A 24,654-nucleotide genomic window follows, 5' to 3' on the forward strand; every position below is an offset into this window, starting at 1 on the left:
TTATCATGCTTAGCTAGAATACATCAGCATGTGTACATAATCTCATTTGACATGGGTTCATCTCCACACCCGATGATCAAACAAGACAGAGAGACTGAAGACACGTAAGAAAGAGGTTGGAAATGTCATTCTTATTGATCTATTGGTTTCTGTTCTGATCAGGGTTCAGTAAAAGAGGAAACTCAATGACTTGAACAGATCACCAGCAGATCCATTATATAACTACAGGAGATCAAAGACAACTCGACAGGTAAGATTGTTTTATTTCATACACTGAAATGCATTGAATGTTGTTACGCTTGCATACAGCAGTACTTCAGTTCTAGATGTTGCTGGTTTTTTTATTTCTGTATTTGTTTTGAAATCTATAATAATTATCTTAGTAAGCTATTTCCAATACTGAATTTTTTAAAAAATAAAAAATAATATAAATATATAAAAAATTACTTAAAAAATATAAAAAATGAATATATAAAAATATTTGTTTTAAAAATATATTTTTAAATTTGTATACAAAAATATTTTTCACCTATATATTTTTTTGTTTATTTTGAAATATATTTTTTTATAAATATATTTTAAAGCATTGATATTCACACTGCATTGGAAAAAACTTAAACAACAGGTTTAAAAAGGTTGCAAAAAACCCTGCAAAAATATACTTTTTTATTATTGCTGGGCAAAGATTAATCTAGATTAATTGCATACAAAATAAAAGTGATCTTTTGCATAATATATGAGTGTGTGCTGTTTATGTATATATAGATACACACACATTCAAGTATGTATTTAAGAAACATTTACAGGTGTAAATAAATATATATAAATAGATGTTTCTAAATATGATTCTATGTAAAATATATAAATAAAAAAATCTATATATAAATAAAAAATTCTGAAATGTATATATGTATGTGTGTGTTAAAATATTCATAATTATTACAAACACACATATTTTATGCAAAAACACTTAAACTCAAACTTTTTTGTATTTAATATATTTTTTGCCATATGGGATGTAAAATTAGAAATGTATGTGTTGCCCCCGAAGTACATTTTGAAATATATGTCGATATATGATTGTTAAAATAATTTATTTAATTTAATTAAGCTTTACTTTCTACAAAATGTATTTAGCATATATTTAAAATATATTTTTGCCCACAGAAATTTAGTTTTAGCTTTATGGGTTCCTGAACTGTTGATCTTGTTTGAAGAGCTACAAATATTTTTAAGTTTTTAATTATTATTTTTTTCACTTTGAAAACTGAATTTTCTTTATAAAAATATGCAACACAATTGCAGAGCCATATGCAATGTAAGGAAAGGACAAGCATGTGCCTTTGTAAAACTGCATCGATTGTCTGAGGTTTTTCACGCTTTGATGATGTGCTATTTTATTTTGTTCGATATCCTCTAGATGGCAAATGTCAATTGACAATTTACACAAGGAGAGGATGAATTATGAGTTTTTAGACACTGTGTCAACAACATCACATGTGTTTGTGTAGCATTATCACCACAGAGAAGCTGTAGGCCTATAATGTTTACTGTATAGATCTTTAATGTCGCACATCATGTGATGTATAACATCTTCACCATCTTCTGTACACATCACTGCTTCAACAGTTCACATTTGAACGTTTTTGAATTGTATTTATTCAATAATGTTTTATTACAAAATCACAAATGTCCAGATGACACACATTTAGTTCATGTTTATCCAGATGAACATCAAGCAATATCACGAAAGGACTTTAGCTCTCTCATCTTTTACTGATGGATTTGTTGAACTGTTATCTAACAATAATCCACAACCTGATCTGTACAAAACAATGTTTTTGATGAGAAATGTTTGCGTTTCATTGAAATTTGAATTTTTGTCAAATGGATGACTGTTAAGTATGTTGGCAAATCTAAGCACAGCTTGAGAGATATTTGAGATCTCTTAATCTTAGAAGGAGATAAAAGTGGGTCTTTTTCTCAAAAGTAGCATTTTAAAAGCATAGATGAATAATACGAGTTGTGTACATGGTAATGACATATCATGAGCCTCAAACACAATTGTCTCCTCCTTCACCAACTGTGACGTTACAGTCAAGATGTATGCCTCTAACATTAAAACACACATTAAATTCATTACAATGTTGTTACAATGCTAAAAATAAAGTTGTGCCTGCTGAATTAGCAGCACTATATGCGAGTTAATGTTATATGCTAGTTAATGTTATATGCTAATTGATGCTATATGCTAGTTAATGTTATATGCTAGTTAATGCTATATGCTAATTGATGCTATATGCTAGTTAATGCTATATGCTAATTGATGCTATATGCTAGTTAATGCTATATGCTAGTTGATGTTATATGCTAATTGATGTTATATGCTAGTTAATGCTATATGCTAGTTAATGCTATATGCTAATTGATGCTATATGCTAGTTAATGCTATATGCTAGTTGATGTTATATGCTAATTGATGTTATATGCTAGTTAATGCTATATGCTAGTTAATGCTATATGCTAATTGATGCTATATGCTAGTTAATGCTATATGCTAATTGATGCTATATGCTAGTTAATGCTATATGCTAGTTAATGCTATATGCTAATTGATGCTATATGCTAGTTAATGCTATATGCTAGTTGATGCTATATGCTAGTTAATGCTATATGCTAATTGATGCTATATGCTAGTTAATGCTATATGCTAATTGATGCTATATGCTAGTTAATGCTATATGCTAGTTAATGCTATATGCTAATTGATGCTATATGCTAGTTAATGCTATATGCTAATTGATGTTATATGCGAGTTAATGCTATATGCTAATTGATGCTATATGCTAGTTAATGCTATATGCTAATTGATGCTATATGCTAGTTAATGCTATATGCTAGTTGATGTTATATGCTAATTGATGTTATATGCTAGTTAATGCTATATGCTAGTTAATGCTATATGCTAATTGATGCTATATGCTAGTTAATGCTATATGCTAATTGATGCTATATGCTAGTTAATGCTATATGCTAGTTAATGTTATATGCTAATTGATGCTATATGCTAGTTAATGCTATATGCTAGTTGATGCTATATGCTAGTTGATGTTATATGCTAATTGATGTTATATGCTAGTTAATGTTATATGCTAATTGATGCTATATGCTAGTTAATGTTATATGTTAATTGATGCTATATGCTAGTTAATGCTATATGCTAATTGATGTTATATGCTAGTTAATGCTATATGCTAATTTATGCTATATGCTAGTTAATCCTATATGTTAGTTAATGCTACATGTTAATTTATGCTATATGTTATGGCGCTTTTCCATTGCATAGTACCCCACGGTTTAGTTTAGTTTGGGTCGGGTCAGCTCACCTCACTTTGGCGTGGTATGCTTGTCCATCGAGTTTAGTATCACTTCGGAGTGGGAGGGATTATAGGCGTGTCGTTATATTTACGCTGCCTACTGCTGTGACATCATACACGTGAGAGCGTTGTTGTACATTCCCATACATTCATTTATTTCTCAGTCTGCCACAAAATAAAAATTGGCCACCACAAATAGATGTTTGCACATCGCGTTTATAACCATCTCTGTCTCACATGACAGTTTCTGTTCAAACACCCGACCCGTGGCGTCAGTCGACGGCGCTCCGCTGAGCCTCATTCAAGTTGCATATAAGCATATATAATGCGGACGTGCACGTCGCGAATGTGCCGCCACAAACTGTAAGTCTGGAAAAAACTGTTATGGTGTCCCGGATTCTCAACCTGCGGATGTTTTTCATCGCTAAAAGGGTGTTTGGAAACTTATAGCAGAACACAGATAACAACATGTTTGCTTGAGACAGCGAAAGCTAGCAGTAAGCTAAAGCTAATATTTACATTATAGCGATGACGTGACGATTCTCTCAGACCAATCAGTGACCTACAGTGTTTTCGCGTCACGTTTGGTATCAGCTCGGGTCGCTTGGAACCCCAACCGAGGTGGTACGAAAAAAAGTATCGGGTACTACGTACTGCACCCAATGGAAAAGCTCCCAAAAGTAAACTGACCCGACCCAAACTAAACTAAACCGTGGGGTACTATGCAATGGAAAAGCGGCATTAGTTAATGCTATATGCTAATTTATGCTATATGCTAGTTAATGCTATATGCTAGTTAATGCTATGCTAATTGATGCTATATGCTAGTTAATACTATATGCTAGTTAATGCTATATGCTAATTTATGCTATATGCTAGCAATCAGTGTTGGGCAAGTTACTTCCAAAGTGTAATACATTATATGTTACAAATTACTGTCATTTGAAAGTAATTAGTTACATTACAATATTACTGACTCTGAACTGTAATGAGTTACACTACTTTTGCGTTACTTTTGAGTTACTTTCATCAAAATAACAGAAGTATGACTAGGCATTATAAAATGTTAAAATGTAGTTTATCGATGCTTATAAATCTAGAAGTTATGTGTTGGCCCTCGAGCTTTGAATAGGCACAGTGAAGACTTATGGCAAAATACAGTAACAATGACTGTCAGAGTCATAAACATGGACAAATGATCTGGTAAAAGTCTGGTAAATGATGGTAGACATACCAAACACAATAAAGCTAGAGCCCACTATAATGCAACCTATAGACTAATAACATGGCAAGACAAGCAACCTCTTTTCATTTCCATTCTTTTATTCACTTTTAATTCAGATTCACAGCACAAACCTGGCATGCACTGGGTTGACACAACTTATCAAAAAGTGCTATTGGAGGATCAGGCCTCAAGGAATACAGCTCATTTCAGTACAATATAAGGATTACATGTAGGTTAACATATAATTGCTTAATAAAACACAGACAAACAGAGGAACACTGCTTTTTCCCAAACAATGAAAATAGGCTCCCATACAAAGGCTGGTAAAAACTTAAACAGTGATGTTTAAATGTACTATTTAAATAACCATGTTTAAGTCTACATTAATGTTATGTTGTAGTTTAGGTTGCTGTTTGTAATAAAACTGTAGATAGCATAGGAATAGCCTAGCAATCTATTATGTATATGGACTGTAACCATAGCAACGTTAGCTTACCTTGTCATTGCTGGTGTGGTGAAATGGATTTTACTGGCAAGATTTCTAAAAGTCTCTTTACTTCTGAGGTTCAAGCAGCATGGGAGACCGATAGAAACTTTCTCTTGCTTTTACTTAGTGCTCTCATTCGCAGAATTTTGCGTGTGCGGCGCTACCGGACCTGATTGCGACCACTTTAGTTAATGCTTATACAGCCGCGGACTTCCCAGATTCGGCTCTTTAAGAAACGCGTCAAATACAAAATTAAAGTAAAAATTAACATGCTGCATACAGCACCTGAAAAAAGACATACGCTGCGTCCCAAACCGCCTACTTCCATACTATATAGTAGGCAAAGAGTATGAGAAGTAGTGCTTTTCACCTACTATATAGTATGGAAATATGCTGTTTGGGACGCAGCCATTACTATTTTACACGCAGCTTTTTCCTGTGTGGATGCTGGTCGCGCGCATTGGTCAAAAATAAAAAAAATAAAATAACACGTCTATTTTTGAAATGCATTGTTGTAACGCGCTCGTTACTAAGACTGTAACGAGTAAAATATTACCAAAATTTTATTAGTAATGCGTTATATTACTGCGTTACAGTAATATACAGTACAGTAATATATATAATGTAATATATTATATTTTGTAATGCGTTACTCCCAACACTGCTAGCAATTAGGCTGAAGTTCTACTATTGACGTTACAGTTACGTTTTGCAGGTCCATACTTAAAAAACACAAACTTACTACTCAGAAACATCTATTAACAATCTCAAAACAATTGATTATTCATTAAAATCTGTATCTTCATCTGATACAGGCTCAAACATAAGATCTGTTTACACACACACAGAGCTACTGAAGGAGCTGCTCTGAGAAACAGCCAATCAGAGCAGAGCTCATAATTATTATTCATGACCCTTTCAAATAAGGTAATAATAGACCATCTCATTATAAAGGCAAATCCTAAGGTTATAAATGGACATGTAAAACTGTCTCTGGATTTTTTTTTGCACTTAATAAAGCCACAAACTTTCTATGTAAATATCAGAGAACTATTTAACATCAATGCATTCTTTGGCACCTTTAAATGCAACCACACAAAAGTCTCTTATTTAGCTTTTTAAACATATTAAACAGATCTCTTGCTTGCAAAATTCAAAGCACTCAAAATGTGGACAATATTTTTTGTCAGTGATAGTTATTGGCTCTTTGTGACCTCAGTAAACCCACAGGAATATTGATTTGGTCTGTATCCTCTGTTCTTCTAGTTGCATTCGGTGTGCATTAATAATGTCACCAATCCAGATTTTAACTTGATCCACAACTATCTCATTTTACTGTGAAACACGAAGAACACAGTGTCAGGTTGAAAATAATATGTGCCAAACACATGACACATTTCTTCTATCTGGGTTGTGTTGTTAGAGAGAGAGATACAACAGAAGAGGTTGACCTGCTTTAGAAAAGGGGCGTGTCTTCAGGTTTCAGTTTCACACCTGACACGTCCGTCTCCACCCCATTTAATCTCACCTGTCACCTCTGAAACAACATTCGTCCTCAGTCTTGTTTGTTTTAATTGACGGATGTGGTCGGGTTTTCCTCTGAGAGGTGTGGAGTGCGTGTTTTGAATGCAGTGTTGCAACCCCAATGGCGTTGCTGGACAAACTGAGCGTGTCGTGCCATGATGGGACTGAATTTTGTTTCCCACAGGTTGTCGGAATGTTTCAAAGGAAAAAGAAGAAGAAAAGGCTGGAGATTTCCGCACCCAAGAACTTTGAGCACAGAGTGCACACGTCGTTCGACCCGGTTCAGGGATGTTTCGTTGGACTGCCGCCCCAATGGCAAAGCCTTATAGAAACCCTAAAGAGACCCAAACCTGTGGTGGATCCATCCAACATCACACGTGTGCAACCCAAACCAAAGAAGGTAAAGAACATGTTTGCATTCATAACATAGTCCTCAACACAGCACTAGCACAACTAACCCTAACATACAGTATTGTAATCTGTTGTGTACATTTGACTGATGTTTGGTATGGAGTCTTATGTAGGGTTATGTTACTGTAACTCAGAAAATGTTTTTCCTCATTGTTCTCATCTATAAGCTTCTCAAAATGTTTTAAGAATGTTTTGCATACTAATTATGACTAGATAAACCTGCTTAACGATCATATAAACTCATTGACTAATCTTCATACTATACTAGTCAACATTTGATGTGGATCAAAAAATTTAATCAAAGTTGTCCTAAGACAAGAACAGGTATTGGTTTTAAGACAACATTTATAAAAAGGTTTTGATCCACTTCACATGTTGACTAGTATAGTACAGTACACAATAAATCAATACTCAAAATATCGCCATTATACCAAGATATGAATTTTGGTCAATATCTCCCAGCCCTATAGCTCCATGTTCACTTTCATATCACATCTGTATGCATGGCATCTATTTTGTATTTTTTTATAAAGCAATGTTTTATGCATTTGTCCCTGTCAAATAAACATAAAATAAAATAAAATATATGTTTATTATTGGGTTAACAGACAGCTGAATGTCACATGGATACTTTTTCACTTTTGATTTCTGAATGCTTGAAAAACAAGGGATGGTTGTAACATGGGTCAATTGTAACACTTCCAATCTCTCACAATTTACAAATCAACTCATGCACCACAAAACCAGTCATAAGGATCATTTGACATAAGAATAATCTGATAAATAAGCTTTCTATTGATGTATGGTGTGTTAGGATAGGACAGTATTTGGCCGAGATACAACTATTTGAAAATCTGGAAATAATCTAAATATTGAGAAAATCGTTGTCTAAATGATGTCCTTAGGAACTGAATCCACTCACAAAAATTAAGTTCTGATATATTTGAAGTAGTAAATATGCAAAATTTCTTTATGGATCATAATTATACTTAATATCATGATTTGGGGCATAAAAGAAAAATTGATCATTTTGACCCACACAATGTATTTTTAGCTTTTGCTACATGTGCGACTAAAGACTAAGTTTTGTGGTCCAAGTTCACATATGTTCAGTTTAGTCCTCGACACATGAGAAAGTGCGTATAGTCATGTGGCAGACTTTTAAAGGGGAAAAACTAATTTTAAGGTAGGAAAGTAACTTTACTCTTATTTTATTGTGATGGCAATGCATTCTTTGTTGTTAAACTCATTAAAGCTAAATAATTTTTATCGTGTGTCTGTGTGGATATTGTCCATGCAAGTTGTTAGTGTTAATGTTTAGTCTGTTAGCTGTAAGGTGAGCTAGTTTATGCCCCCCCCCCCCGTTTCACAGACAAGGCTACACTGAAAAAAATAATATGCTGGATTTAATAAAAAAATGTAAACATAGTACATTATTTTTGCATCCAATTTTTTAAGTAAGTTTTACATTACATTTTTTAGCAATTTAAGCATTTGGTTACTTTTACATTTGAATTTACTCAAAAAAGTGGATGCAAAATGATGCACTATATTTTTATATTTATAGTAAATACAGTGTATTATTTTTAGTCCACTGCCTAGTTAGTTAAATAATTGAAGTAGTTTCAACCCAAAATTATTATTATTTAATTCCCTTCTTAAAATTTTACATGATAAAATTAAGTTGAATTTAAATAATGTGTTCATTTAGAATCACTCACCTTTTTGTGTTATTTTTACAAAAATTTGGTTAAAAAACAAGAATAACTTTTTAAAATAGAATTTACTCATTTTATTTAGTTAAATTTACTAAGCCACAGGACTAGTCCTGGATTAAGACACATGTTTGAGCCATCTCAACTGAAACGGCACTGACAGATCTTAAAATAAGCCAATGTCATCAATTTGTCTCAAGATACACACCAGTAACATCCTTTTCTATGGCATGTTTATAAATGATGCTTAAATGTCTTAAAGTAACACTTCACCTATTTGCATAAAGCTTTGTATCGTTAGAACCCCAGTCATGTTTTTGAATGGTCGTGCATCATTTTCTCAGTTGATGCTGAGACAGGAGAAATACAGATTTCAGTGTTGCACTTCCTTCTTTCAATGATGTAAAATCATCATTTTGCATCATTGAAAGCAGGAAGTCCAATATCTTTGTTGAGGGGGTGAGACTAAAAACACCCCTTTTCTTGGTCAAATAGGCACCAAAATCTAAATGTATGTTAAATTTCGCCTAAAAATATGACACACTTTCAATAAAGATTAATGTTTCTACGGGTGAAATGTTCCTTAAGTGAAGCCTAATGGCTTAAGCTAATCCTTGTCTGTGAAAAAAGACCACAGTGTTCAAGATTATTAACGGCAGTGTTAAATGAAATGCTTTCAAATCCATTTTTGTCATAATCCTTATTTCAATCCTCTTGTTTGAAACTAAATCGTGCATTTTCTGTCTGCAAAGATAACAGCTGGGTGATTCTTAAAAATCCAGATTTAGAAGGTGTCCAGCATCAGATTTTTGTAAAAAGCCCTTGAAGCCATTTTTTTTTGCACATATAAGATTAAGGTATGAACTTACTAAATGCTTTATTTTTAGAGGATTTAAACATATTTCCTTTAGAATTATAAATTTTTTTTAGATTATAATTATAAAAATTTATCATTACCGCAACATGATATTACATTAAATATATGCATTTACAAGCTCATGTTTCGGTAATGAGAACTAAAAAGTTGTCTAGGTACTATGACAAACAAAATTTCAACTTTTATCCAGAGAGAAAAAATAAGAACTGCTTACCTGGTAGCCATTTTTAAAATGTTAGTTCATTGAGGGCTTAAACAATGATTGAAAATTGTTGCGGTGGATCAGAAAATTGGTCTTGGACACATTTATATTCCTTATTATTGTCTCTACATTTACCAATGATCACCAAACACCACATCTTTCTTTACTGTAAATGTTTATAGTATAACATGCACTGAAGCTTTTTATTTTTTAGATTTTTTTAATTATAAATATTTCCATGTCAAAGAACCCAAATCCAGTCATGGACACATTGCGGTAATGCGGTTTGTATGTCATTTGAAATCATGTGCAAAAAATTACATGAAGAGATGTTTGTAACTGTATGCTTTTTATTTTGATAGCATTTACTTTTTTATCAAAATGTTTAATGACACCTCATAAGTCTAATTTTGTGAGAATCACCAAGCTATGTCTTTTAATAGCATACACTTTAGTAACTAGTTTGAAACATATTTTGAATGCATGTACTTAAAAGTATTGTCAAAAATTCATTCTCCCCCTGTATAAACTTACAGCGTTGGTTCCCCGGACAGGTTTTATCCTAATCCCAAAATGCATGTTTGAGCTGCTTTAATTTAAAAACATCTTGCACAAACATATCTTAACGTATATAAGTACCATTGTTTTGTCTGAAAATGCTAAATAGTTTTGAAAATCCATTTTTTAACTTTTACTAATTTAAATAATAATAATTCCTTTCATTTATATAGCGCTTTTTCTCAGTACTCAAAGCGCTTTACATATGAACGGGGGAATCTCCTCAACCACCACCAATGTGCAGCAATGGTCTCCCATCCAAGTACTGACCAGGCTCAGCCCTGCTTAGCTTCAGTGGGCAAGTTGTCTTGGGCTATAGGGTGATATGGCTTCTGGCTCACCAAGTATGAAGATGTGAATATACATAAATGAAGATGTATAGTATCAAAGTCATTTCAGAAGCAGGTTCTTGGTGATTGAATATAAAAAAATATTTTACGAAAGGATGAATCATACACAGAAAATCCATAGGGTCATTTCATGATGGTTTACATTTACGTACTCACAAAACTGATCTAACAATCTTCTCTTGCAGAGCATCGTGCGGGGCAGCTTCATCGGGCACGAGGACTATATTTCTGCTGCGATTGCGCAGCTGAGCAGTCTGTCCGTCACCAGCTCGAACTCATTACGTAGAAGCAGCCCGTCTGTGCGCAAACGGGCACAGTCGCTCGGGCTGCTGGCAGAGGAAGGAGATATTTACGAATATCAGGGACTGATCAAAGCCAATCAGAGAAACGGGCAGCCGTTCACAGACTGGAGCGCCAGGATCGAGCCAGTCCACAGGGAGAGTGGAAGTCCACGGCCCGGTTTGGAGAAAAGGTACAACTACGACCCTGCAAATGACCGGCCGAGAGCCAAGTCCATCCATGAAGCGTCCATGTTCAGGGAGGAAGCACCGCTCATGCCACGGGATATATTATTCCTGCCCAAAGTTGCCCAGGAAAGGCCTACCTTTCCTAAAACAGACGGTATGAACAGTCAAAGGCCCGTGTCCTGTCTTTACAACACATACAATGTAGATGATGGGCCACACATGAGGTCGAGGGTGACCACGGGTCAACCACACGCACAACAACCAAGGCCACAATCCGCCTACAACGTCAAGGTAAATTTTCATGACTCGATGGCATGTGCCCAGATATTGTCAATACAATAATGTGAACCTGGAACCTTCCAGCAAAACATAATATACATTTAGATATGGTAAAAAGTCACAATTTCATTGTTTGAAGAACTAACCGGGTGTTGTTTTGATCTTTATTACCATACAGATAGGTTCAGTCGGCTACATTTCCAAACCCAATGGCACTAGTAGTCCAAAACCAGGACACGGACCGGTCACCCCCCAAACCCCACGTCATTTCCCTAATGACTTGAGATTTTCTCCCATCAAAGCCACGGGAATTCCAGCTTCGGTCCCACCAACACAGGACAGCCCGACCCAACCCAGACCCTCACCGACGGGCTCGTCTGCAAGTCCGACGGGAACCTCATCGCCCTGTTTCAGGCCACCCCAAACACCTACCTCCATCCTAGAGGAGCCCAAAGTCACCCACGATCAGTTCAAAGCGGCCCTTCAGATGGTCGTGGACAAAGGAGACCCTCGAATGTTTTTGGAGAACTTTGTGAAGATCGGAGAGGGATCCACAGGTGTGGTCTGCATCGCACGGGAAAAGCACAGCGGAAGACAGGTGGCGGTAAAGATGATGGACCTGAGGAAGCAGCAAAGAAGAGAGCTGCTCTTTAATGAAGTGAGTAAAATCGTTTTACCGCGATTCAAGTGCTTTTATGTCATTTTAGGGTCTGTGTCTGTCCACGTGTAGTCTAATACACAGGACATACATTAATTATGTGTAAAAAGTACAGTGTGTCTCTGTTGCTTACAGTACATGTGTGATGTGCATTGTGCAGCAATTCAGTCATGAATATATGAACATGACCCAAGGCAAAGTTTGTCCTCTTTACACAGTTACCCAATATCTATCAACAATAAGACGCTTTCACTTCTTACTGTTGTGTTGACGCTCATTGCTGAAGTCATTGTTCTAGGAATTGATGTAGATGTATTGGATATGGGTGCAGTGTGATCAAATCTATAGAGATGTGGGGCCGGGCTTTTTTCATCAACTACACCCACAGTACATTAACACACTGGTAGTGTGGGTTTTTAAAACTATTTTCATTTAATTGTATTTTTTTTGCCGCCTGCAACTCATGACCCAGATGGGACTGCCACATTTCAACAAAATCCAGAATTTAAAAAAAACACACACACAAACAAACTATATCCATTGTTTCCATAAGGCTGGCTTAAGGTACATTCACATTATAAGCGACTTTGTCGCTGTGTGTCGCTCGGCTCTTTCAAAAGAGGCGTTTCTAAATCTGATTGTCATAAACAAATGAGTACCATCCACTCCAGTAACTGACGAGCGACGGATGACGTGAACTCCAGTGCCTTGATCTCATTGGTAGAGAAAGTCGCTCATAATTTGCATAAAGTTAAACATTTCTCAACTTTGTCACGCAACGGGATGGGAACAGTCACTGTCGCTCGTATCGCCGGAAGTTGCCAAGCTTCCATTAAAATCAATGAGATTGCATCGCTTTGCTACTGCTAGTCGCTGCTAGTCTGAATGCAGCCTTACTTGGAAAGCTGAACAAGGCTTTCTTCTCCTTGCATCCAAAACACACTTCTTGTTTCGTGCCATTGTTGAGTTTTGATATAAAACAAAGCTGTCGCGTGCAGTGATGTCTGTGACTTCTGCACGAAGGAACAATGCCTCATTCTAACTTTGATCGACATGTGGGCGTGCTTTACTGGGGGAAGTGCCCATAAAAGGAATATGGGGTCACTGATACGTAACGGGTACCCATGTTCGAAATAAACTTTCTGGAACTTGTAGGAAAGAGGCGCCGTGAGTTTGGCCCACAAATACTCTGCTTTTTTGACACTTTGCATTTGTTTAGCATGAGGATTAAAACTCTTTAAGTGCTTTAATAAGTCTGAATGCCTGAAATAGCATTACCCCCCATTAATATGTAAAAAATTCTGTTTGCAAAGATAAAGACATACGTTTAGCACTGTTGCTTTATGTTAATGTAAGTGTACGGTAAAGAATAAAAAACCATGATAATGATCTTCTGAATGTCTCACAGGTTGTCATCATGAGAGACTACAGACATAAGAACGTAGTGGAGATGTACAAGAGCGCGCTGGTGGGTGAGGAACTGTGGGTTATCATGGAGTACCTGCAGGGTGGCGCTTTAACCAACATCGTTTCCGAAACCAGGTAATACAAACCCTTTAATATATTACATATTAAGATGCAGTAACTTACAACGTTTTATCTAATGGGCCAAAAATTCTATACAAGGCTCCTAAAATGTTCTTTTGGGCTGCATGGCTCCATAAAAAACCTTTACTAATGTTAAAGACCATTTATAGTGGGAAAAGGTTCAGATGATAAAAAGGTTAAAAGAAATGGTTCTTTTAAGAAAGGTTCTTTGGGCACCCCAAAAACAGCTCCTCTAGGCTTAGGGCAGGGATGGGCAACTTCGGTCCTGGAGGGCCAGTGTCCTGCAGGGTTTAGCTCCAGTTGCCTCAGCACACATGCCTTAAAGTTTCTAGTATGCCTAGTAAGACCTTAATTGGCTGCTTTAGGTGTGTTTAATTATGGTTGGAGCTAAACTCTGCATGACACCCGCCCTCCAGGACCAAAGTTGCCCATCCCTGGCCTAGGGCATTAATGCACAGAACCATTTTTGAACCTTTATTTATTTTTATGCATGTAGACCAGAGGTTGAGTTATTGTCACAGACAAAAATTCCATCATAATCAATTATCTGCCATGTAATAATTTAATTATAATAATTAATAGCTTGTGTTTTCGTTCACATTTTCATCATAAACATACGAGCATATAAGTTTAAAAAATTGTGTTTTTATTTGTGAAGAGAACAGATAAACCAGCCTGGTTAATACTTAGTACTAATACGTCACTTTCAAAAACAGAAAAACATATTTTTTGTAAGTTTAATAGATGCTGAAGCGTAAAATGTAGACTTATTTGCAACATTTAATTGTAGCATTAGTATGCTTTTACATCTACAAAACGTAAAAAAATTACAAATCTTTCATACCATAAAGATTGCTGTATAATTTCCCTTTCCTAACCATTTTATCGATAATCTTACCACCTTACCCCAAACTCCAACACTTTTTATTCCAAAAAATTAAATATATAATATATTTTTTATATTATGCAATCTAATGGACATAAATGTGTAGAAACATTTTTGTAACAATAATAACAATATAGCATTTAAAAGATATTTTAAGTTGCTAATACAGTACCCAAAACAGTTTATTAAAATCATGCACTGAAAGCATAACAAACAGACAAGTGTAATCATAATAACTTATGTATTGCGCATTTTTTAATGTCGTACAAAAAGTGGATAAAATGGCAATGTGCTGTAGCCGCGGTCCTCTCTGGAGTTTATAAAGTACAGAAAAGTATTACAGTTATTAATCCACCTGAACATTAATCCAGCTTCTCTCTGTCAAGGCGCGCATTTCAAATTTCAAAAGTACATCGACTGAAAGACGGCAATGTCACAAATCTGTGATGTACCACGCAAGAGCCAATGAACGTTTGATATCAATGCCGTAAAGCAATGTGTCCCGATGCTTCTTGAGGCGCAATATTTTAATTTTAATTCGTAAGGAACGTGAAATTTGACATGATAAAGGACTGAATATGGATCTGTTCAGTCGCAATCGTATGAATTTTTAAAATGTGGATTAGAGCAAAAAAAAAAAAAAATTAACATCTTTTGTGAATTTATGTGGTGTTTTGGTGTAAATATTGTTGCATAGGAGAAGACTGCATTTAGGAGAAAACGCCTTTTGTGTGTCAAACAAACTAAATATTGAAAAATGGTTAAATGATTACAGAAATGTTCTTCATTTTAAGATTTTAAAGTGTAGTCTAATATTTTAATAGTTTAATATTTTGTAATTCTCTAAAAGTCATAAACATTTCATTAGGTAAATAAGTCAGAAAATATGACGGAAAACATGTCATTAAAATGAAGAAACGCCAATGCTCGATATTTTAATATTTATGAATAGGAATACGTACAAGTACGTCTATAAAGCTGTTATGTAAATAATGAATCTATTAGTCCTGTTAATACGTCGATATTATACGTTTGTGTGTGTATATGAAAACTTAAGTAAATGTTCGTGTGGTACAACCACACTTTACGTAAAACACACACGTATATTTTCATGAGATCAGGTAGGATCAACAGAGAAAGTGCGTTTATTTACCTTTTCAACATCATGAACCAGATGAATAAATGTTTGTTTTTCCGCAGTGACAGTGGAGGCGATAAAACACACGACCTTTGTGCCTGAACAAGCAAATATAAACACATCAAATTACAAAACACTTTTGCGATTAAAATGTTAACAATCTGAATGACTTTCTTTATGACACTGTACTGTCTCTAAAAACCATCAAGGCAAATGAATGCAGAATCTATTGACATAAGATTTCATGTCTTTACCTGAGACAGACGACTTCTCTTTGCAGTTTTAATTTTGTCGTGAAGATTGATCTTGCTTGTGTTAAACTTCAGCAGCGCTGCGCAGATCTATCAGCACATGACATCAACGTATCGCGAGAGTTTTTCGGGAGCGTTTATTAATCGCTCTGTCGCAGAACTTCACGTAGATCAGTCTGCGCAGCGCCGCATTAGTTCAGATCAGAGTCGAATAATGTCCTTATAATCATATGGCTCTGGGTCAGATACGCTCTTGCCACATTTAATGAAGTTTATTTAACTAAATTCGGCAGGAGCATGTTCACGTAATCCCACATATCCGCGCTGAATTGGTTCCATTGCATTGTAACTCTTCAAAATTGAAGTTCATTTTTAAATTTTTTTTTAAAACTAAATCTAATAACACACATATTTTACTTTTCAAATGGGCATTGGTCAATCTCAGGAAACAAGTTTATTTTTTTACATGGTTTCTTAATGGAGGATGGAGGCATTTTGGTAACAGGGCTTTTAGTATAGATTTAGCAAATACAAGAAATATAGCTGCATTAAAAATGTGCTAATAGCATGAAAATACTCAGCAAATTCTAGTGATTTACAAAAATGTTTTATTTTAAAATAAACCGATAAACATCAAATAAGTAATACAGGTAACGGGAATGAACATTAAGATTGGCATTCACATTAATATTCATAGCATCAATATCATAAAATATACACAAAAGAAAATGAGAAATGATTATGTAACTTCCTCTTGAAAATGTGATTTGACTAAATGTGCATTTTATCTAAAATATTATGACTTTTTAAATAGTTAAAAAAATATTGCAAAGATGGGATATGGATCCACACAAAAATGCAAATACAAAGATATCTGAAGAATTTCAAGCTTTATATTTAAAGGTAAAGTATAGAGATGCAAAACACGTTGCTTAATAATAAAATGTATTTTTAATGTATAGTTAGTTTTCTTGCATTTTTATACATATAGGGGTGGTTTCCTGGACAGGGATTAGTTTAAACCAGGACTAAGCCTTAGTTTAATTTTTAGGAAATATAACTAGTTTTAACAAACATGCCTTACTTAAAACATTACTGGCGTGCATTTTGAGGCAAAATTAAGGACACTGATGTATTTTAAAATATGTCAGTGCAAGTTGTTTTCAGTTTGGACACTTTATTTTAGTCTAGGACTAGTCTAATCCCTGTCCAAGAAATGCCCCATAATGTCCCGGGGACAGAAATTGCATTGATTTGGTGGGGTGGCCCATATGTAGTCATTCTTTACATCCGTCCCGTTAGAGTTTTTTGCAGCATCCCTCCTCCATCCCATCACCACACTCTCTGCTTGTACATCTATACCAGTTAAAGAAATGGGAATACTCTAGGGTCAGACTAATATTTCAAACTAGCCCTCTCCTCTGACAGCACGGCAACCCTATTGATTACATGTTAATGCGAACTCGTGAACAAAGTTGTACAGTAAGTGTAATGGCTTACAGACTTTTTCGACACTGCTAAAAATAATCCGTCAAAAATGTAAAATAATTAGTTAAAGCAACCTCTTGTGTTGACATACACTGATGTAGGGATCTGAGCCATATAGGACAGAATGTCATAGAGACTTGGCTTTATTCTGAACCTTTAATTCCTCCAATTAAGTTCTGAAAGCAATAGTTCATAACCGGATAATATTGACCTTATTCATTCACTCTTATGTTGTGATTTATTTATATAATGTTTTTTATTACTCACTAAAGTTTGTCTGTTACACACTGAACGTTTTTACATCAAGCTCAGGTTTGCCTCCAGAATGAAAGATGTTGCATTTGTGTGTTTAGACTGACAGAGGAGCAGATAGCTACAGTGTGTGAAGCTGTACTTCAGGCTCTCTGTTATCTTCACGCTCAAGGTGTCATTCACAGAGACATCAAGAGTGACTCTATACTACTGACACTCGATGGAAAGGTAAGAAAGAACTCAAACCACATCTTATAGCAGCAACTGCCACTGTATTATTTTAATGTAAAGATTTACCACTAGGGGTCAAGTACTATTTATATTATCATGCTCCTGTATAGCTCAGTGGTGTTTCCTGGGTTTAAACCCATGACCTTTTGCACTGCTAATGGAGCAGGGTTCAAACCCATGAAACACACGTATTGATAAAAATGTATACCTTGTAATGCACTCTATGTCGCTTTGGATAAAAGCATCTGCCATATGCATAAATGTTAATCTAAATGTAGTAAAATTGTTCATTGTCCAAAATATATTTACTAGACAATATTATTAATCTAATGATCAGTGCTGGCACACAGAGTTACAGTATCAGATGTCTCGTTGTGCCAATATAAAATTATTTGAACAATTCGGAGACTGAGGAGGGAAGTGAATCATAAAAGGAGGGGAAAGCGGGGCACAACCTAACACGTTTGGCTTCGGCTTCATCATTCAAAAAATATTTGAGTTAGATGAATCTTTTTTAAACAATCAACAAACACATCTCTGCTACAAATTCTGGTGGATATTGTTTATATGGGTCAATGACGTGACGTTAATTATTTTGTGTCCGTATGGTTCAATTAAATGTAAAAGGGTTAAAATTTTAAAATAAATTTGCAGATTACTTGCATTCACTCTCTTTTATGAGGACCAAGTCTAAATTTCTGGTTTTATTTCATTTTGAAAGAGGGGGATAATTGCAAAAATGTCAATGGGGTGTAACGGGTCTTTTTTAATTGGTGTAACTAGTATTTTTTTTTTAATAAAAATATATATATAAAAAAATGTGGAATAAAATATAATTATCTATTTTTTACATACATTTTTGCATTATTTGTCAAAGATTATTTAGAAAACAGAGCTGTTTTCAGCATATGTCAGGACAAATATTACAAAAACGCATTAAAATTTACATTTAAAAATAACTAATAAAATTTTATTTTAAAATGTTATTTAATGCTTTTGCTTTTGCCGGTTACACCAATTTGACATTTTCAGGTCCATTCAGTCTTAACTATCATAAAAATGTTTTTTATTACATAAAATTAACATAAATACACTGTGCATTGAAATAAACCTGATGCGTGCTTTTAAAACTAGTTTTTAAAAAAGATTTTTTAATTTCCCATCTTGCCGAACCGTTTCTGTCACTGACCCATTGTATTATGCATCAATGCATTTAAATAGATTTTTTGAAAAAGCTGCACAATTACATCATAAAAAATAATTTTGATGAATAGTGTTTTCATTTCATTATCATTGTATACCTCATTGTATTTTAAACAGAGTTTAAAATAATATAAGGTTGGATTTGGTGACTTACACACACAATGATAAAATGTACTTTCATGCCTCCAAAACACTCAAACATTCAATATCTTAAACAAAACTTTTAACAAATTGACAGGAGATCATCTTTTGACAGTTAAAGGAAAAGACCAAAAGCACCCCACGTTAGTTTGTGCCCTGCTCACCCCTACTTTCACAATCTTACCCAGTCTCACATCTCATGGTTATGACAGTGTTTAAGAAATAATCAGATCATAAGACAAACCGTATGCAAGAGATTGATGAATGTCATCAAAAAAATTGTAATTTTTTTAGCTAGTCTTACTACACTTTCTCATTACACTACAATTTGCATTTAGTGTGTGTTTTACATATGTGAATTATAATGCAGCTACAGATTAAAAAAACCTTGATGAACATTGATGCATTTTCTCATATAATCTGTCATACAGGTGAAGCTGTCAGACTTTGGATTCTGTGCTCAGATCAGCAAAGACATTCCCAAGAGGAAGTCATTAGTCGGAACTCCGTACTGGATGGCACCTGAAGTCGTCTTAAAGACACCGTACGGCACTGAGGTGAAAAAAAACACTTGAAATGTTGATTAAATCGAGATAAACTGAGGTTTGTAATAACCGGCAGATGTACTATGATGAGCTGGTCATTTTCCCACATTTATCAGCTACAAATAATGTTGATTTTTAAAAATCGACTTATTCCTAAGTTTCTTAAAAGAAATGACAAAAGGTGGGTTGTAAAATCAACAGAAAACATGGATGTTTTAAATTTGTGCATCAATGATGTATCTCCAATTCTCAAGTGCAAGATAATTTCTAAGCATTTTAATTTTAGCACAAAAAAATCTGTTTAGTAGTAATTTGCAATATTCAGATATATGGAGTAAGATGTTTTATATCAGTAAACATCAATATGTATGTTTTTAGGTGGATGTTTGGTCTCTGGGCATCATGGTGGTGGAGATGGTGGATGGAGAACCTCCATACTTTAATGAGACACCAATAGCAGCTATGAAGAGACTGAGAGATGAACCAGCACCTACTGCAAGAAATATAAATAAGGTAAAACTAGAAAAACATAAATCAATTACTTAATATTATAGCTTAAGCTACATTTTTTTTGTGCAAAATCTCTTATTTTTGCAACCTGATCTCACAAATTTCTTTGGTATGTCATGGAATATTTTGCTCATTTATCCGTGTCATTCGATCTCCGCATTTTTCCGTGTCCATACCACGGACTTTCTTTTTCGTGTTAGTTTCACAAATTGGTTACTCAGTTGTTTTTCCTATTTTAAACCATTGTCACTTGGATTTGGGGTTTGGGTTAGGATGTCACTTTAACTATTGGTTTAAAAAAAATCCAGATTTTTAAACAATTGTTGCCTGACGTTAGGATTAGAGTTGGGTTAAGATTTCATTTTATGTAACAGAAAGTTGTTCTAATCCCAAACCCAAGCGACAATGGTAAGAAAATAGGAACAATTGAGTAACCAATACGTGAAACTGACACGAAAAAATGTGACCCCTAGTGAGCAGAAATGTTAACATTTCATTTAAGTGTCACATTGTGTACAGCATACATAAGTATGGGACTTTTGTTTACCGTGTATGTAGTCTGAGTCCAAAATCTTCTCTTCCCCGCAGATCTCGCCTGTTTTGAGAGACTTTCTTGACTCGATGTTGACTCGTGATCCACTGAAGAGATCGAGCGCTTGTGATCTCCTCCAGCATCCCTTCCTGCTGCAGTGTGGTTCTCCTCGCTGTCTGGTTCCTCTGGTAGAACAGTACCGTAAACGCATGTCTCGTTGCTGAGAAGAACCTCGAAAGTTCCCAACATGATGTGCTTCACATTGCCAGAGTTTTTCACAAGCACTTTTGAGACTGCCGAAGATTTTTGAACTAAAAAACCTTTCAGAAAAAAATTCTGGTATTACGAGGGATCCCACTGCAGTTTCACTGAAACAATGATCGGTTTATATTATAACGGATGACTGGAGGAACACTTTAAGCAGAACTTTTTCACACCAGTCATTCAATCCTTTCCATGCAAAGATTTTCCATATGATAAAATGTGATTTATACTTCTGAGCTCGAAACCGTAGTCTGTACAACTTGTTACGTTTAATTTCATGTTGACCTAGAAAAAAATATTGTTATTGTTGTACATTACCTTTGGTGATAAATGTATATATATATATATATGAAGCAAAATGTCCTTTCTTTTTAAATTCATGATGTGTATAAAGATAGTAAATAATAATAATTTTACTAATATTGTTAGTAACATTGCAAATGTTTTCTTTTTTATTATTTTAAGTTGACCCATAAAATGTTCTGAGCTCTGCTATATTGCTCCTATACTGTCAAACAATACGATTGTGTGTTGTTCAACAGACAATGACTTCACAGATCTACAGTCCCTACAGAAAACCATTAAAACATATTTGTTATTCTCGAAACAGACATTAATAAATTACACTCTATAAAAGTGATAACATTACAATGGTGCTCGCAAACTTTTACAAATGTTGTCACTTTCCATCTTTAGATCCACACAAAGTTCACCAGATGACTTGATGTTGTATGTGAAGTGCACAACACTCTTAAAATATACAGCAGGTGTCAGTATGTCAGCTAATCTATTACCTGATAAGGTTTGGTGTGAACTCATGTAACACTTAATTCTCTGTGCTGTAGCAAATGGACAGACATTAAAAAGATATCTTCAAATATATGAACGTAGAAGATTGGGTTGAGAGGCAACGTTTGTGTGAAGCACATCAATATTAATATTAAGGGCAAATCAAAGGTAGTTTACTAGAAAAAAAACCCATTTTGATTTACTTAAATATTTCTGCATCCCAGGTAGAGTATACTTGAATGTTAAAAGTAAATTTTTATTATTTTGTGCTGAATAATTGTATAAACATTACAAATGTAATCATTAAAACTAGTTTTACTTCAGTAGTGCCTTAGAGCAGTGGTTCTTAACGTTATTCCTGGAGGCCCACTGCCCTACACAGTTTGTATGTCTCCCTTATTTAACACACCTGATTCAAATCATCAGCTCATTAGAAGAGATCTCAATGAACTGAACTGAGTCTGTCAGATAAAAGAGACATACAAAATGTGCAAAGCAGTGGGCCTCCAGGAATAACGTTAAGAACCACTGCCTTAGAGCAGTTAAACGGGTATACTAAATATCAGTAATACTTGAAATGATTTTAGTGTATTTAAATAGGTTTATCCTTAAAAGTTTTAAAGCCAATTTTTGTAATATTAAGTACAAAAATTGTGCCTGAAAATAGTACATTAACTTTGAGATAAAGTGTTTTAGTGCACTTTTACACCTGGGATACATGCTCAATGTTTTTTCTTTACATTTGTGACCATGGAACACAAAACCATCGCATATGGCAAAATATGTATTTCTTTGGCCAAAAATATATTATAAATATATGCTAAATACATTTTGTAGAAAATAAATCTTAATTAAACATATATTTAGTTTGAACCTTCATATATTAATAGTATATTATATATTTCAAAATGTATTTCGGGGCAACAAATACATTTCAAATTTTCCTGGCCAAAATATAAAAGTTTGTATAAAATGTTAAAGTACAAGAAAATTATATATAAAGTATATTTTTGCAGTTGAAAATATTTTTTACTTTAAAGGAATAGTCTACTCATTTTCAATATTAAAATATGTTATTACCTTAACTAAGAACTGTTGAATCATCCCTCTATCATCTGTGTGTGTGCACGTAAGCGCTGGAGCGCGCTGCGACGCTACGATAGCATTTAGCTTAGCCCCATTCATTCAATGGTACCATTTAGAGATAAAGTTAGAAGTGACCAAACACATCAACGTTTTTCCTATTTAAGACGAGTAGTTATACGAGCAAGTTTGGTGGTAGGGTGTTACTGCGCCAAGTCGAAGTACTCCCAAAAGTGCTATTACGCCATAAAATATAGTTACTCTTTTAAATCCGCTTAGAAAAGCGCTATGTTTTATTTTGTACCACCAAACTTGCTCGTATAACTACTCGTCTTAAATAGGAAAAACGTTGATGTGTTTGGTCACTTCTAACTTTATCTCTAAATGGTACCATTGAATGAATGGGGCTAAGCTAAATGCTATCGTAGCGTCGCAGCGCGCTCCAGCGCTTACGTGCACACACACAGATGATAGAGGGATGATTCAACAGTTCTTAGTTAAGGTAATAACATATTTTAATATTGAAAATGAGTAGACTATTCCTTTAACAGGCTTGTAACATTTGTAAAGTTTTTCTTCCAACGCAACTTGAATATATAAGCTTCTATATTTCTATATCGAATATAATCAAAAAATGTATTTTTGGTAAACATATTTCAAAATATAGCAAATAGATTGTTTGGCCATTTTTTTGTATATTTTGAAATTCTAAATGAAAATATATTTTTGTATGGGGTCATAAGGGTAATTTTTAATTGACATTTATACATAATCTGTAAGATTTATATAATAATATTGAATAAATATAAAATCAATATATTTCAAAATATATTTCAGCAAATATATAGTTTGACCATTCTTTGTATATTTTTAAATTCTATATGAAAATATATTTTTGTATGGGGTCATAAGGGTAATTTTTAATTGACATTTATACATAATCTGTAAGATTTATATAATAATATTGAATAAATATAAAATCAGTATATTTCAAAATATATTTCAGCAAATATATAGTTTGACCATTTTTTGTATATTTTTAAATTCTATATGAAAATATATTTTTGTATGGGGTCATAAGGGTAATTTTTAATTGACATTTATACATAATCTGTAAGATTTATATAATAATATTGAATAAATAAGCTTTCATTTGATGTATGGTTTGTTAGGATAGTTCAATATTTGGCAGATCTAGAATCTGAGGGTGCAAAAAAATCTAAATATTGAGGAAAACCGCCTTCAAAGTTGTCCATAGCAACACATATAAAAATGTTAATATATGTATGCGTTAGGAAATTTACAAAATATCTTCACGGAACATGATCTTTACGTAATATCCCAATGATTTTTGGCATAAGAAAATATAATTATTTTTACCTATACAATGTACGGTTGGCTGTTGAAATATAATCCTGTTACTGGTTTTGTGCTCCAGGGTCACATTAATGCATTTGGCAGACAGCTTTCTCTGAGGTATTTAAGGTATCTCTCTGAGAATTGAACCCACAACAGCACTGCTAATTGAATTCTCTGAATTGAGAACCTTATCGAGCTGACACTAAACATTTAGAAACTGGAACCCAGTAGTTTCTTAAATGTAAAATAGCTTTGCTTCCATCACTTGTTAGGAACACTGCAATGCAGCAGATTACAAAAGAAT

At 34.2% G+C, this 24,654-nt stretch overlaps 1 protein-coding gene across 3 annotated transcripts in view; it reads left to right on the forward strand.

The window, feature by feature from the left end:
* pak6b (p21 protein (Cdc42/Rac)-activated kinase 6b) overlaps positions 1-22,231 on the forward strand; it is a 37,515-nt gene extending 15,284 nt beyond the window's left edge. For 2 of the 3 annotated variants that reach the window (XM_065256441.2, XM_065256442.2), the window contains exons 2-10: positions 163-250; positions 6,798-7,013; positions 10,912-11,484; positions 11,651-12,130; positions 13,539-13,672; positions 17,795-17,921; positions 19,700-19,825; positions 20,192-20,326; positions 20,912-22,231. In XM_065256441.2, coding sequence (XP_065112513.1) covers positions 6,807-7,013; positions 10,912-11,484; positions 11,651-12,130; positions 13,539-13,672; positions 17,795-17,921; positions 19,700-19,825; positions 20,192-20,326; positions 20,912-21,079 — 1,950 coding nt within the window. In that variant the 5' untranslated portion in view covers positions 163-250; positions 6,798-6,806 and the 3' untranslated portion in view covers positions 21,080-22,231. Of the gene's footprint in view, positions 1-162; positions 251-6,335; positions 7,014-10,911; positions 11,485-11,650; positions 12,131-13,538; positions 13,673-17,794; positions 17,922-19,699; positions 19,826-20,191; positions 20,327-20,911 lie in introns of those variants that run through there. The other variant, XM_065256440.2, reaches the window with a different exon arrangement.
* Positions 22,232-24,654: the final 2,423 nt, after the last annotated feature.

The sequence above is a fragment of the Paramisgurnus dabryanus genome, chromosome 12 (genome assembly GCF_030506205.2).
Source record: "Paramisgurnus dabryanus chromosome 12, PD_genome_1.1, whole genome shotgun sequence".
In the NCBI taxonomy this organism is placed as follows: domain Eukaryota; kingdom Metazoa; phylum Chordata; class Actinopteri; order Cypriniformes; family Cobitidae; genus Paramisgurnus; species Paramisgurnus dabryanus.